A 13,733-nucleotide genomic window follows, 5' to 3' on the forward strand; every position below is an offset into this window, starting at 1 on the left:
TACGCGTTCTCTAGCTTGTGTGACACTCACTTGCATAAGATACGCCTCCACTCTATCCCTGTCGATAGGGATAATAAGTTGTACTGTAAATGTCTCAAGGTCTATCTATAGGTAAGGAATGCATTTAGGAAAACAAAAGAAACTCATACCCATATACTGAGCAGATAAACTGTAGTAATGAGGACTAAAGGAAGCAATACAGTCAACTCTCATTAATACAAATTTCAAGGGAACAGCAAAATAATTTGTCAGATCAGTCCAAGCCAAACGCACACTGTCAGTTTTTATTGAAGTTATAGTAACACTGAAATTAAATTTAATTTACAGTACAATGAAAAGTATTATATATTTAAAAGTACTGTGCATTTTATAGAAATACAGTTGTAAGTGAAAAGTATATATTACAAATGCACTGGACCTAAAATCTGCATGTCCCATACTGATCACAGGGATTTCTAAACCACAAAAGCAAAGCGTCCTCAACATCAGGGTATTGTGCAAATTGGAATCGCTAATGACTTGCATCCACAAGTTGTTGTTCATTAGCCTATATTATTGTATCCTGGTTTTTCAGAATGGTTGACAAAGTGTTTGTGGCAATGTTGAAATCTGCAGCAACATCTTTTTTTTCTTGTATGGTGGTGCATTATCCACTGCTATAGGAGGCTGTGTGGTCCACTGGTTAAAGAAAAGGGCTTGTAACCAGGAGGTCCCCGGTTCAAATCCCACCTCAACCACTGACTCATTGTGTGACCCTGAGCAAGTCACTTAACCTCCTTGTGCTCCGTCTTTCGGGTGAGACGTAATTGTAAGTGACTCTGCAGCTGATGCATAGTTCACACACCCTAGTCTCTGTAAGTCGCCTTGGATAAAGGCGTCTGCTAAATAATGTCAATCTAAATAATGTCAATCAATAATGTAAGTTTTTTGGTCTGCTTCATGGAAATAGCTTTAATGGATGAGCACTAAAACAACTCGAAAGCTGTATCTATGGCAACTTGAAATGCATCATAGGATCAGTAGTCCCCAACCAGCACTAAAATACAGTACAGAGGCGCTAATCTGGACTCAAGTTAAAAATGGCTAAGAGCTTCTGAGAAAACAGCGTGGGACACAGAAAACACGGATCTCTGTTTTGCATTGGAAAGTTTAGGAGGAACAGTCGAAAAGAAGCTGGATAAATTTGGGGACACCATCTATGCATATGGAGGCGAGATGTTTGGAGTTGACAAAAGAAAGGAGTAAGTACACACTATTCCTGTAAAGTCTAGATGGCAGCAGGAGATTGAGCACTTAGAGCATGGAGGCAGCTGAGGAAGCAATGGAGGAGAGCAGAACAAAGTCAGAAGGAGGCACTCAATCTACTACAAAGGGTCAGAAATGATAAGCTTGAAACTTCAGAATTCATCACTACATGGCAATGTCTAGAAATTGGAATAATGGCAGGATGCACCATTTCTCCAATGGCTTTTACCATGGCAATAGAAGTAATTATTAGGGCGTCAGAATGGGTAGTGGGAGGAGAACGCTTGGCTTCTGGAATGCGACTGCCACCAATTAGAGCATACATGGATGACATGACAATCATGACTACAACATTAGCCTGCACTAATCGGTTTTTGGGCAAACTAATCAATAACATTGAATGGGCACGAATGCAATTCAAGCCCACTAAGTCAAAGAGCATCTCTATAATTAAAGGTAAAGTAGTGGATAAGAGGTTCTACATTAACGGTGAGGCAATACCAACAGTGTCTGAGAAGCCTGTGAAAAGTCTTGGGAGATGGTATGATGGGGACCTAAGGACACAGTTTGTGTAGGAGAAGTGAGACAACAAGCAGTGCAAGGGTTGAAGAGCATAGACAGCAGCGCTTTACCGGGCAAACTTAAAACTCTGGTGCTTTCAGTTTGGTCTACTGCCAAGACTTCTATGGCCACTCACTGTGTAAGAGGTTTCCTTGACAACAGTAGAGAAGCTGGAAGTGTTAATCAGTTAAGTGAGGAGTTTAAGTGCACCAAGTTCCGATTAGAAATGACATTGGTAGAGTCACATGACAAATGTGTGAGGGAGGCAACACCTGTGTTGAAAACTGGGAGAAAGTGGGCGGCTAAGGAAGCTGTGGAAGATGCAAAGGCTGCCCTTTGTATCAGTGATATCATGGGGCAAGTACAGCATGGAAGAGGAGGCCTTGGTCTCAGCTCAGCTCCTCCTATATGGCACAAAGCAGCCCCAGCTCAACAGAGGAAGCTGGTAGTCAATGAGGTGCAAACGTTGATGTAAAGGAAGGTAAGTAAGCTGGGCTTAGCTGAGTGGGGGACAGAGGGGTGTGATGCTTGGACGCCATAATCGCCATTAAGGTGTCGTGGGCTAGTCGACGAAACACCAAGGATGGAAGGTGCCCACTACTCCGCTCAGTCCAGACAGTTGTCATGCTGATGCACTAGGGAGACAAAATAGGCTGATCCCTGGAGCCAGTATTATACTTCAGCCATGAACACCAAGCAGAAAGATATGTACATCATCTACATCAGCAGATGGAAAGAAATGCAGATGGATCACATTAGTTTACAGTAAAGAAGCTATGTCTTAGTTGGTGCTTATCTTGGCAAGAGCTGATTCCAATATCAGCATGAAGTTTTAACACCTACTCCATCACGTAATGGAAATCAATAAGCGACTGCTAAATTTGTCTGGGACAATGTAGAAAATTCATAGTATCTGGACATTTGTTTAATCCAAGTTTGTTTTAATGAGAATTGACTGTATTAATACAATATGACTAGCAATACTAATTTTTAAGGCACTGAGCAGTACTTTTTGTGCAACCCTGCTGATAATGCTTAAGGTCCCTCCCGCTTTCATTGTCCCGGGGGCGGGAGCAGCGTTCTACGTCATATTACGCAAGCACTGTCTAACATAGGCGCAAATGGCTGTCACTCTTGAAAAGGGCAGGCCTGTAGCTTTTGAATGATACCAAATATGGGCATATCCATAGAAGCAGTGCTAACTGCTGAGCTAAAAGATCTGACGGAGAATCTGACTGACTGCCTCAGGCTGTTTGTGAGTGATGCGTCAGAGAGAAGTGACAGAGAGCAGCACACGTGCACTGAAGTAGAAAGCAAACAAAACATCACGAAACAAAACAAAACGAAACAAAACAAAACTAGACAAATAGCTTCATAGATGAGATGGACAGTTGCGATTCTGGGGAAGAACAAGACTTTGCTGAAGGACTGGATACTGTGATTGACAAATAAGTGCAAATTATGCTGTAAACATATAATATTCCTATATTACTCTGATATTGTAATACTTCATAATTCATATTTATTATATTTGGAGAGTTTTGTCCTTAATATCCTGCGTGCGCAACTGCACATAGAAATGTAAAAGTATTTTTACTCTTATTCTCCTGGATATTTAGCAGATGCCTTTATACAAAAAAAATATAAATAAAATAATAAATGTTTTATTTATTACACATACATGTATTTGTGTATAGTAACAAAAAAAAAAAATCCTGTATATTTTTTGAGCTTCTGTGTTGTACAACAGCATAGTTTGCGACTTTGCCATTGTTACCTGAATGCTGCACTCACAGGAGTCAGCAAGCTTATCTGATCAACTTTATTGATAGGTGTTTATCTGATTGTTTAGCTAACTACAGTTTATTTATTTGTAAAGTATTCATTGTGGGTGTATCATTACATTCTCTCCATTTATGATTCTTTTTGTATAATTGCAGTGAAGATGTGCCTGAAACAGAGCTGCACTGCCCCCACCCCCAAAAAGGAGAAGATCCGATCGCAGCAGTCAGTCATCTACTGAAAGGCCACCCAGATAGAGAGTATCCACCCCCATCCTCTCTTCCTCATCTGCAGAGCCAACAGTCGAAAAATGGAACATAGAGGATGAACCAGATAAGGCTCCAACGCAACACAAGTTTTTCCCTGCAAGGACCCCAGGTATCCAACTGAGCCCGACAGCAACATATTCAAGGTCTAACATATTTAAACTGTTTTTCTCAAAAGACACAGTAACAACTCTCTGTGACAATACAAATAAACAAGGAGAAAATAAAAAGTGGGGGTACAAGAATTTTACATATTTCTGGCTGTCATCATATTCATGGGAGCTGTGAGGCAACCCGACATCCGAGATTACTGGCAAACAGACGATGTCTTTTGGACAGGCATTTTGTAAACATTCCATGTCCAGAAAAAGATTCCAGGCTATACTTTGAAATTTGCATTTGAGTAACCCAGAATATGTGGAAAAAAGGCACCCCAGATTATGATGCACTCTTCAGACTTCGACCCCTCCTAGATGACATCCAGAACGCATGCAAAGCATTTTATCACCCAAGACAGACCATTTTAAATCGATGAGAGGATGATTGCTTCCAAAGCAAAATCCTCTATGAATGAGTATGTGAAGGACAAGCCAACAAAATGGGGATTTGTCCTCGCTGACTCCAGTAATGGCTTCACATGCTTGTTCAACATTTACACAGGAAAACAGGGAAGGGTCTGAGTTACGATTCAGTAATGTCACTAATGCAAGCATCTTTTCTGGGAAAAGGTTACAAACTCTATTATGATCATTTTTACACAAGCCCAGTACTTTTTAAAGACCTTGATAACAACTTTGCTGCCTGCGGAACAGTAAGAGAAACCCAAAAAGGGTTTCCGAAGACAAAGGTCAATGCTCTGACAAAGAAATCAGAAAGAGGCAGCATCATTATTTTGCTTATTTAGCATCAGGTCGATAAGAAAAGACAAGCTCCTGTTTGCAAAATGGATGGATGCCAGGGAAGTGTTTGTGTGCTCCACCATTCACAAGGCATTTTCTGGAGACAGTACAAAGAAAGAAGAAAAGTACCGGTGCTTGGCAGAGAACAAATGTAAAAATACCCACTGCCATCAAGGACTACAATAAGTATATGGGAGGGGTGGATTTGTCGGACCAGATGCTCACCTATTATCAAATGGCACACAAAACCCAGAAATGGTACAAGACCTTTTTTTTATAATTTTCTAGACATGCCATTGTCAGCAGTTTCCTGTTGTACAAAGACGTGGATCAGCTACATGTAAATAAACGAGAAAGGCAGAAGAATTTCTGCCGTGCCCTATTACTGAAACTGTGTGAAAAGGAGATCCTAGTACCTTGTCCTTCAGGTGTTGTACAGAAACAGCATATTCCTGAACCTCTCATAGATGTTGAGTCTGTTTATAGCACTTTGAAAGCAACTGAAGGAAGAAGAATTTGTGCCCTGTGCAAGAAAAACACTCCATGGCAATGCATTGACTGTGATGTGCCACTGTGTCTCATCATAGCAGGAACTGTTTCAAAGACTACCATGAAAGTAATGGGTAAAGGAATCTACCATAGCAATACGTTTGGAATGCTGTTTCCCTCTTTTTTATCACTTTTTTACTTAAATATATTATTTTGTATTTATTGGTTTTTTTGTAGTTTGTTATAAATAACTGTAACTTTTGCTCTGGTGTTCCAGTTTGATTATTTTTTATACATGATCCCAAGACCTTGAAGTTTCATTGTAAAGTGTCATTTTTTAAAGTCAGAACACTAAAATATTGTTTTATTGACAATATTTTGTTGTCTGTACTAAATTTGGTGGGTCTCATAGAATGGATTTTTTTTTTATTTTGAATCCTCAGTTTGTGCTGAGTTATTACATATAAGGTACTTACCTGAAACCTTTGTAGTTACAGAGCTATAAGCACAAATATAACAACAGAAAAACAGGTGAAAATAGGGGGGACCTCAAATACTGTTTTCACAGTTTCACAGGTGGCTCTCTCTTTGATTCATACATTACTAGTACTGCACATACAGCTGATAAACATAAATAGATGTGATTTTTAAGTCCTTTTAGTTAGGTGTGCACCCCAAACAAAAGCCAAAATATCGACTTAACTGCGTGAATGTGATCTCATACGGAAAGCTATTCCACCCCTGATAACAGATTCAACAGCATATGGCATAAAAGTGAACTCTGTCAGCCCAAAGTAATGAGGTTGAAATCCATGGCTGAATTCCATTAGGCTTAGCAAGTCCTACTTACATTCACACTGTATGACATCCAGGTTGAACTGCTGGATAGCCCCCATGCTTATCTGTTTCAACCCACTGTCAAGCAGCATCTGCGTCAAGGATGTAGACAGGTGCTTACAGGCCGACATGCACGCCGTTTGAGCTACTTTCCCCTAAAGGAAAATAAAAAAAATATATATATATCAGCTGATGTTCTTATTGTGCAACAAGCAGGGTTAACAGAAAACAGTGGATAGCTTAGGTAAAATCTACCTATTGGGCTCCTTGAATGGGTATCAGCTTTCCCCATTACTGCATATCTTCTAACAATCTTCTATATCCAAGTCACATCCACAACATGACCACACAAGCAGATTTACACAAAGCCGACAGTTCTTAGTTAACTTTAAAGAAGAAAAAACGAACAAGGCTTACTGCTGTACAACAACAACAAAAAAGAGCATGTACAAATATTTTCCCAAAAGGGAATACAGTTGGATATGTGGCTATAATAAATGTATATATTTGTGACTGGTTTTCCTATTTCCAAAAGGAAAGTGATTTAATGGCAGATAAGCAGGGGTCTGTGCTAGATTACCTTATCTTACACTATTTTTATGTATGTACAGGCACATCCATATATCAAAATATACAATTTTGACACTCTCAGTAGCTAATGTTAAATAATTTTCTTTAGCTTCAGTTTCATCACAGTTGGATAAGCAGTTCTGTAAGTATGATGTATTTATGGGTTCCGCCACTCCATATTGCTGGGCTTACATGTCCCCTGCAATGGAGAACAGCCAAGCTTTATTTGAGCAACTTAAGCATTGCTAATCATTTTTAAAAACTTGGATAATGTGGTTTTATTTACAGTAATTCTAGCACATGACCACTTAATAAGAAACCTGATTAGCTTAACAGCATCGCTTTCTGCGATCAAGACAGAGTGTGATGCTGTTTTAAGACAATACAGAGTGGATACAATTGTAAACATAGTGATTTATTTAAAAGTTAATTTTTATTGATGAAAAAAATTATAATAAAATGTACCAATACATGACATACCATTTTGCATATTGGCTCACGCTATAAAACAATTTTTATGAAATGAATGACAAATGTCAGTGACTTGGGGGGGGGTATTCACACATGTGAAAATAGCTTTCTGGTCCTTAAATAAAGGTATTGTGCTGTCTTAATCAAGCACTTGTTTATTAGATTATCTTATATTTTCAAATACAAAAACAGCGTTTGTATATTTTATCAAGTTAACAGCATAATTTACATGCAATATATGATTATACTTTGTAAAAATCTGTGTTATGATCATATATTTTGCCATGATTACCAGAACTTAATACCAAGACTAAAAATATGTACATTTTACATATTTAAACTTAACTGGTTGGGGTTAAAAAGCTGCTACTGTTCTGACACTTGACTGTAATATCACAGCCCAAACACAGCTCTGGGAACTCAGCAGAGTTTTATACCTAGATGAGATTTCAGTATCTATACTGAAGACCCAGGAAAGAAAAGTGGTGGCAAAACCAAAACTGACAGGAATAGATGAACTGCTGAATAGGAATGCAAGAAACCAGCACGCCTAAGAGTCACCCAATCTCAATGGTAATTACATTGGAAGACATGCAGCTCTACTCCCCAAGCAGGACAATATCAATATGAAAGGGGAAAGGAAGTAAGAAAGAAAGAAAAAAAGAAAAAAGAAAGAAAGAAAGAAACGGGCCACAGTTCATTTAATTACAGTGTAATAGGTCTGAGATACTTAATGGAAATGTCATTTTAATTTAATGGAACAATATTTGCATTTTTAGTGTAATGTACTGCTCCATCAAAATCAGCTCCATGTCCTATGCATTCTGCCACTGTAATGTAATAACAGTATAAAGCTGATTAATAGGTTGTCAAGCAAAATTCTAACCTTCAATTTGTTTAAATGCAGACGTATACAGATTCTGATTAAAATACAAGTTGGATTTTCATTTTACCTCTTGAAATAATGTCTGGGTTGGGGCTAAATCTGGCATGCATGTATAGTAAGGAAGCAAAACAAGATGACATGTCATGTACACTGCTGTATTAGGCAATAAATGATACTCGAAATGCGAAGTCTAGAGGTTGTCTGGCTTAAAAGTGCACAGTAATTGCTCAATTATTTTTCACCATGTACTGATCTACAGGCTTATTGTGTTAATAAACAGATACAGACTGAAGAGTAGGTGCAGCAGTAGAATAACCTGAAATATAATGATTTCACAAAACATATGTACACTACATGGCATTGTAACTTAGCATAGCCAGTTGGATGCGTTAAATACTTTTCCTTATCTGTAATTATGTGTAATTTATTATGCAACCTGCCCAAGAATACCAATCCTTTATACCCAACACAATAAACACACATATTATTATTATTATTATTATTATTATTATTTATTTCTTAGCAGACGCCCTTATCCAGGGTGACTTACATATTAAACATATCCAACAAAGCAGTTTCTTAAATGCACTTCATGCAAATCTAACATAAAAAAAACATGACTACAAAATACCAGATATTAGGTTGCACAGAACATTCAGTTTTGTGTGTGTAGTTCAGGAATGAACTTGATGCTTAGAGAAGCCAAGATAATCTGCAGAGACGCTTTTGCTTGCATGGTTTATGCTATTGAAGATACCAATGGAAATTCATGGATTTAAACACTGACAGATATATGACAACTAAACGTTTGTCAAATACACAGAAAAAAAAAAACTATTCCGGAGAGAAAACATGTCCACATAATTCCTAATGGCTCTTTACAAAACAACTGTTTATCTAGCTGTGGAACCCTGTGTGTGTAACAATAACCTGCCAGTTTCAATAATGTAGTATGGTACGTTTGACTTGAACAGACATGGGAAAAGAAAAAAAAAATGCACACTTTATTTATTGAACCAAGTAAAAATTTTACCATTTATAACAATCAATGGGAGAAATAAATGTGAATGCTTTTAGATATTTATTTATTTGAATTGTATATATTTAAGTAAGAGTAAAGCTGAAATATTTTATAATAATGTAAATACATAGTTGTTCTGAATTATTGTAGTTTTAATAATTACAGGTCTTTTGAGAACACAACAAAAGACTAACTTACTAATGGAAATACGAAACACTTTTAGAGCACATTTCTTTGGATTGTCTTGGCTTTCATTTGCCACACTACTTGGGGCTAGCATTCAATTATATACAGTCCTAGTAAAAAAATAGGATAGAAGTGACCTCTTCATACACAAAACCACCTGCTAACAGGCATCTGCTCTTTACCCCTGATACCAAGTAAGTGAAAAGAAGAAACCCCTTAGTAAACAACTTATATTTCACAAGAGGATGTGCTGACATATGAAATCCTTTCTAGGAGTACCCAAAAAGCTTTTTCAGTTTAAGAACAATTGCAACAAAGATACATTTAGCTCCCAGGAAATTCCCAAAGGGTCAAACATATGCATCCTTTTAGTTGAGTTTTTTTTTTTTTTTTTTAAAGCTGCTTTCTTAATCCACACTAGTTGCTTGAAAAGAAGCTTTCATCATTCAGGGGGATGTCAGTCAATATGATTTATGGACTGCATTCAACAAAGTCAAAGCTTACAGAATGAGAAATATGACTACAATCTCCTAATTTGTTTTACATTGATCCACTTAGAGTCAAAGACCTGCTGTCAGGCTGAGACCAGCAACACAATTAACCTGCCGGTGACAGATTCATCCATCCTCCCTACCAGGCTGTGCCAATCAAAGACAGCATGATGTGACATTTGGTGGGATCACGAAGAGAAGCCATTCTCTGACTAACCTATATGGACTTTTGATTGACATACTTTAAATCTAGCTTGTGGAGATGAGTAGCCCTTTATCCACTAGTGCCTTACAGCCAGCTGTGAATTAAGACTTTTCCTGCCAATCACGGGAACAATGAACTACAGTAACACCAACACCCCACCCCCAGCTACAAACAGGGGGGGGGAAAACTAAAAAAACTAAGAAAATCCACTCCAGGTTACAATTAACTACCAATACAAACCTAGACCTCGCTGAAACCTTTTATTTATTAATTTATTTTTGTGCTGAAGTTCTCAACAACATCACACCAAACCTAAGATTGTTGTGTTGTCCTAATACATTTTTATATCAATGATTTATCCAATGCAACATATGATTAGGGCTTTAAGTTTTCAGGTTGTATTTTTGATCACAATTCTGTTTCCTAATTAAAACTAAAAAAAAAAAGCTGTTAATTACAAAACAATGTCACTTGTTTTACCGTCATAATTTGAGTGAGCCTGAGTCTGTTTCGCTTCATTTTATATTTCAAACAGACGTGACAAATTACGTTAATTGCTCATCGCTGATCCTAATTGCACTTCATTTTTGCAGTAGCCTAGTTTATCGTTGTGCTTTTGTTATTTTCACTCATTTAACAGAGTTGTCCTGACAGATTTTCTTTTCATCATAAAATACCCAGTACAGAGTGTACACTGAAGCAAGTCCATCATTTAAAATCTCCTTGATTTGTAGCAAATTAAAAAAATATATATCTTAAAAAAGTCTTTAATTAGTAGTTTTCTCTTTATTAGGATGCAGAGACAGCTTAACAACTACTAATTAACATTGAATGGGTAGAGATTTGGAAAATAACAACTGAAAAGTTCAAGCCCTACATATGATACATTTTCATGGAATGGCCTGCAAGTTAACAGCAGTAGCTCAGGGCTACAAAGCCATACAAGTAATATTCTTGCCTAATAAATGGACTTCCCAAGCCGTTTATTAATTAAAATTGAAGTGGCTAGTGCAAAATAAAAAGTGGGGAGACAAAAACGTTCTTATAACCCATTAGTTTTGAATAAACTCTTCAGCGTCTAATCAAGGTTTTAGTGCTACGGAACATTTCTTAACTTGGGCTATCAGATTCCTTTGAATTCTAAGTTTATGAAAGTTGTAGCCCAATTGTGAGATTTAATGGCTGTAGTTAACAGCTTGTCCTTTAAACCATTTCAAAGTAAAGTTTTCCAGTATCTGTCTTGTGAATAAAACCACAGTCCACTGCAGTTTCAAAGAGAAAAAGGGGTTTCACTGAAATATAAAAGCAATCTGAAAAACAATTCAAAGCTTTGCTAAACCAGAGGTTTCTTCAACTAAATCCTCAACAGAAATAAAATGCAAATAGTTTGGGATTTCTAATAGTATACACTGTAAATTAGTTAATTTCACTTAGCATTTCAAAAGCTTACAATGCTAATAAAAAACAAGTCTCATTCTTAGTCAGACACGGTAATGCAAGCCAGAGGCACTTAAATTAAATAATTTCTTCTGACACCACCACCTTCAATACAAGGACAGTAATTATTAAAACCCTAGCCCTAACCCTAACCCTAAAATGCATCACACACTCAGCTCTTTAACAGTTCTTGGTGCACAGTATCTTACTTCTGTATTAAAGATGGCCTGCTGCTAGGGCTGCTGCATGTTGAATTTGATTAGCCTAAGTGAGCTACTGGTCTAACAAATCTGCTGACTTGTAACTGTGAAAAACCCTGCTGAATCCTTAACAAAGCGTGTCACTGCTCCACTGACCCATTCTCTGTTTAAACCTAGAACAGACAATAAGCCTGTAGGCAGATCATAGAATTGAAAGGTGCATGATTTTTTTATGTGTGTGTGTGTGTGTGTGTTTTTTTTTTTTTTTTGTAATAGTTACTTACCGACATTGCTGCATGGTCATTGTTGTTACTCTGAGTAGAACCCAAGCAAGGAAATCAAAAATCAAATGTAAACAGGGAAAGAAAGGATGGCAATAATAAATGGAAAGAAAGGAATTTAAGAACCAAAGACAGATTTTAAGTGCAAGTAAGCCTACATACTACTACCACAAACAATAATTTCAAACAGACAGGGGCTCATTTATCAAGGTTCTTTACTCTCTTTTGTGAAAGGAAACCACTGTTAATGTTACAAGACTAGTTTATTACAGTTTGTATTTTCCCTTCCATTCACAACAAACGGTACAAATTGAACGTTATCAAGACATAAAGACCTTGTAAACCAGCCTCCTTTGAGTCTAAATGTTAAGTATCAGGAAAATCCATTCTGTGGGTAAGAACAGGAAGTATTATGATAAGCAACAGCGGTCCAATTTTAAACAAATATTTTCAAGAATAGGAGGTAGCTAACTGTTCAATACCTTAACTTTCTTTCCTCTGCTTATCTAAGGAGTTAAATTTGCAAATAGGATCAGAAGTGTAGTGTAATCCAGTCTAAATTGAATAATTGTCTTTTTCCCCTACTGGGGATTCTTTTAACTGGATTAAATGCCACCTATGTAGTTAATTGAAACACTCTGCTGGCTAGATAGCAGTGGATATTTAGAATTAGAAATTGCTCACAGGGAAAACTACTACTACTCTTGAACTCACTTTTTAATGGCAAACAAAATGTTTAAAAATCAGGAACAAGTAAAACAAAGAGCAAGAAATGTTTCGAAGTAAAAGACCAAGAAAGCAATTAAACACAACAAAAGCAAAACAACAGGTTCATATTTTTTAGATGACAGTAAAAACTTTATATACTCACAGGCAAGTGCGTGAAAACTTGAAATGTGCTTCTAAGGAAATTTATGAGATCCATTAGATATCCACTTGCTCTTCCATCAGACTCTGACATGGTCCACTCATAGTCAGCTAGCTGAATGAACTCATCAATCTTTTGGTTCAATTTAGTATATATCTCTCCTTCTGCAGCATGCCTGGCATCCTAAATGCAATGGGTATTTATTCACCAGTGCAATGTTGTGCATCATAGCAGGTTAAATGCATATTTCATCAAGAAGAAATCAAGATTAGTTGACCTGCCACCAAGTTCTATTACAAGCAGCAGGGAGATTTACAATATCTGAATGGCAACCACAAACTCTGATAGCAGAACTATTACTTATTACTCCAGCCTTTAGTTTTATATATATATATATATATATATATATATATATATATATATCTATCATTGTGATTATATATATATATATATATATATATATATATATATATATATATATATATATATAGTACATAGTTATACAGTACACTGTTTGTAGTTGATCAAGTCATAATAGGGAAACCATATGAGAAGGTTATATGTAATCAAAAGTGGTCTATACCAATTTTTTTGCAATATTGGTTAAACTGTAATGCACCTCATAAGTTACTTGATGAGGAGCATTTTAAACATCATTCAACTATTGAGGCTTTTCAGTTTAAAACAACATTTAAAAAAAACTAAAAAAAAACTGTGGTTTGCACCTAAACCCCAAATATAGCTACCTTTGTGGTGACATTCCTCATACAGAATGCCATACTTTTTTGTGTGTGGCTGTATGGTCTGGGTGAGCAGGGCAATTTGCTATATAACTTTAGATGAACATAAGAAAGCTTACTTTCTGCAAATGTAAGAGCTTGTCCAAAGGTGGAAACCAAGTCAAGGTAAGTGCTACAGATCATACTCGAATACCCAAGTACAAGGCCATTGAATATTATTCTTCCAGCTCCAAGATTTCACATATAAATGGATAATATTGTAGCCCTTCAGTTAGGAGTATGGTACTACTAGCTAAAA

The 13,733-nt window shown here is 36.8% G+C and overlaps 1 protein-coding gene across 5 annotated transcripts in view; it reads right to left on the reverse strand.

Annotated features, from left to right (window-relative positions):
- LOC117415690 (exocyst complex component 6-like) overlaps window positions 1-13,733 on the reverse strand; it is a 94,534-nt gene that overhangs the window by 27,787 nt on the left and 53,014 nt on the right. For 2 of the 5 annotated variants that reach the window (XM_059026503.1, XM_034026345.3), the window contains exons 18-20: window positions 12,699-12,878; window positions 11,831-11,860; window positions 6,093-6,234 (exon numbers count right to left, since the gene is read on the reverse strand). In XM_059026503.1, the coding sequence (XP_058882486.1) occupies window positions 6,093-6,234; window positions 11,831-11,860; window positions 12,699-12,878 (352 nt within the window). Of the gene's footprint in view, window positions 1-6,092; window positions 6,235-6,334; window positions 6,466-11,830; window positions 11,861-12,698; window positions 12,879-13,733 lie in introns of those variants that run through there. The other 3 variants (XM_059026504.1, XM_034026347.3, XR_009329057.1) reach the window with 2 other exon arrangements.

Source organism: Acipenser ruthenus, chromosome 7 (genome assembly GCF_902713425.1).
Source record: "Acipenser ruthenus chromosome 7, fAciRut3.2 maternal haplotype, whole genome shotgun sequence".
NCBI lineage: Eukaryota > Metazoa > Chordata > Actinopteri > Acipenseriformes > Acipenseridae > Acipenser > Acipenser ruthenus.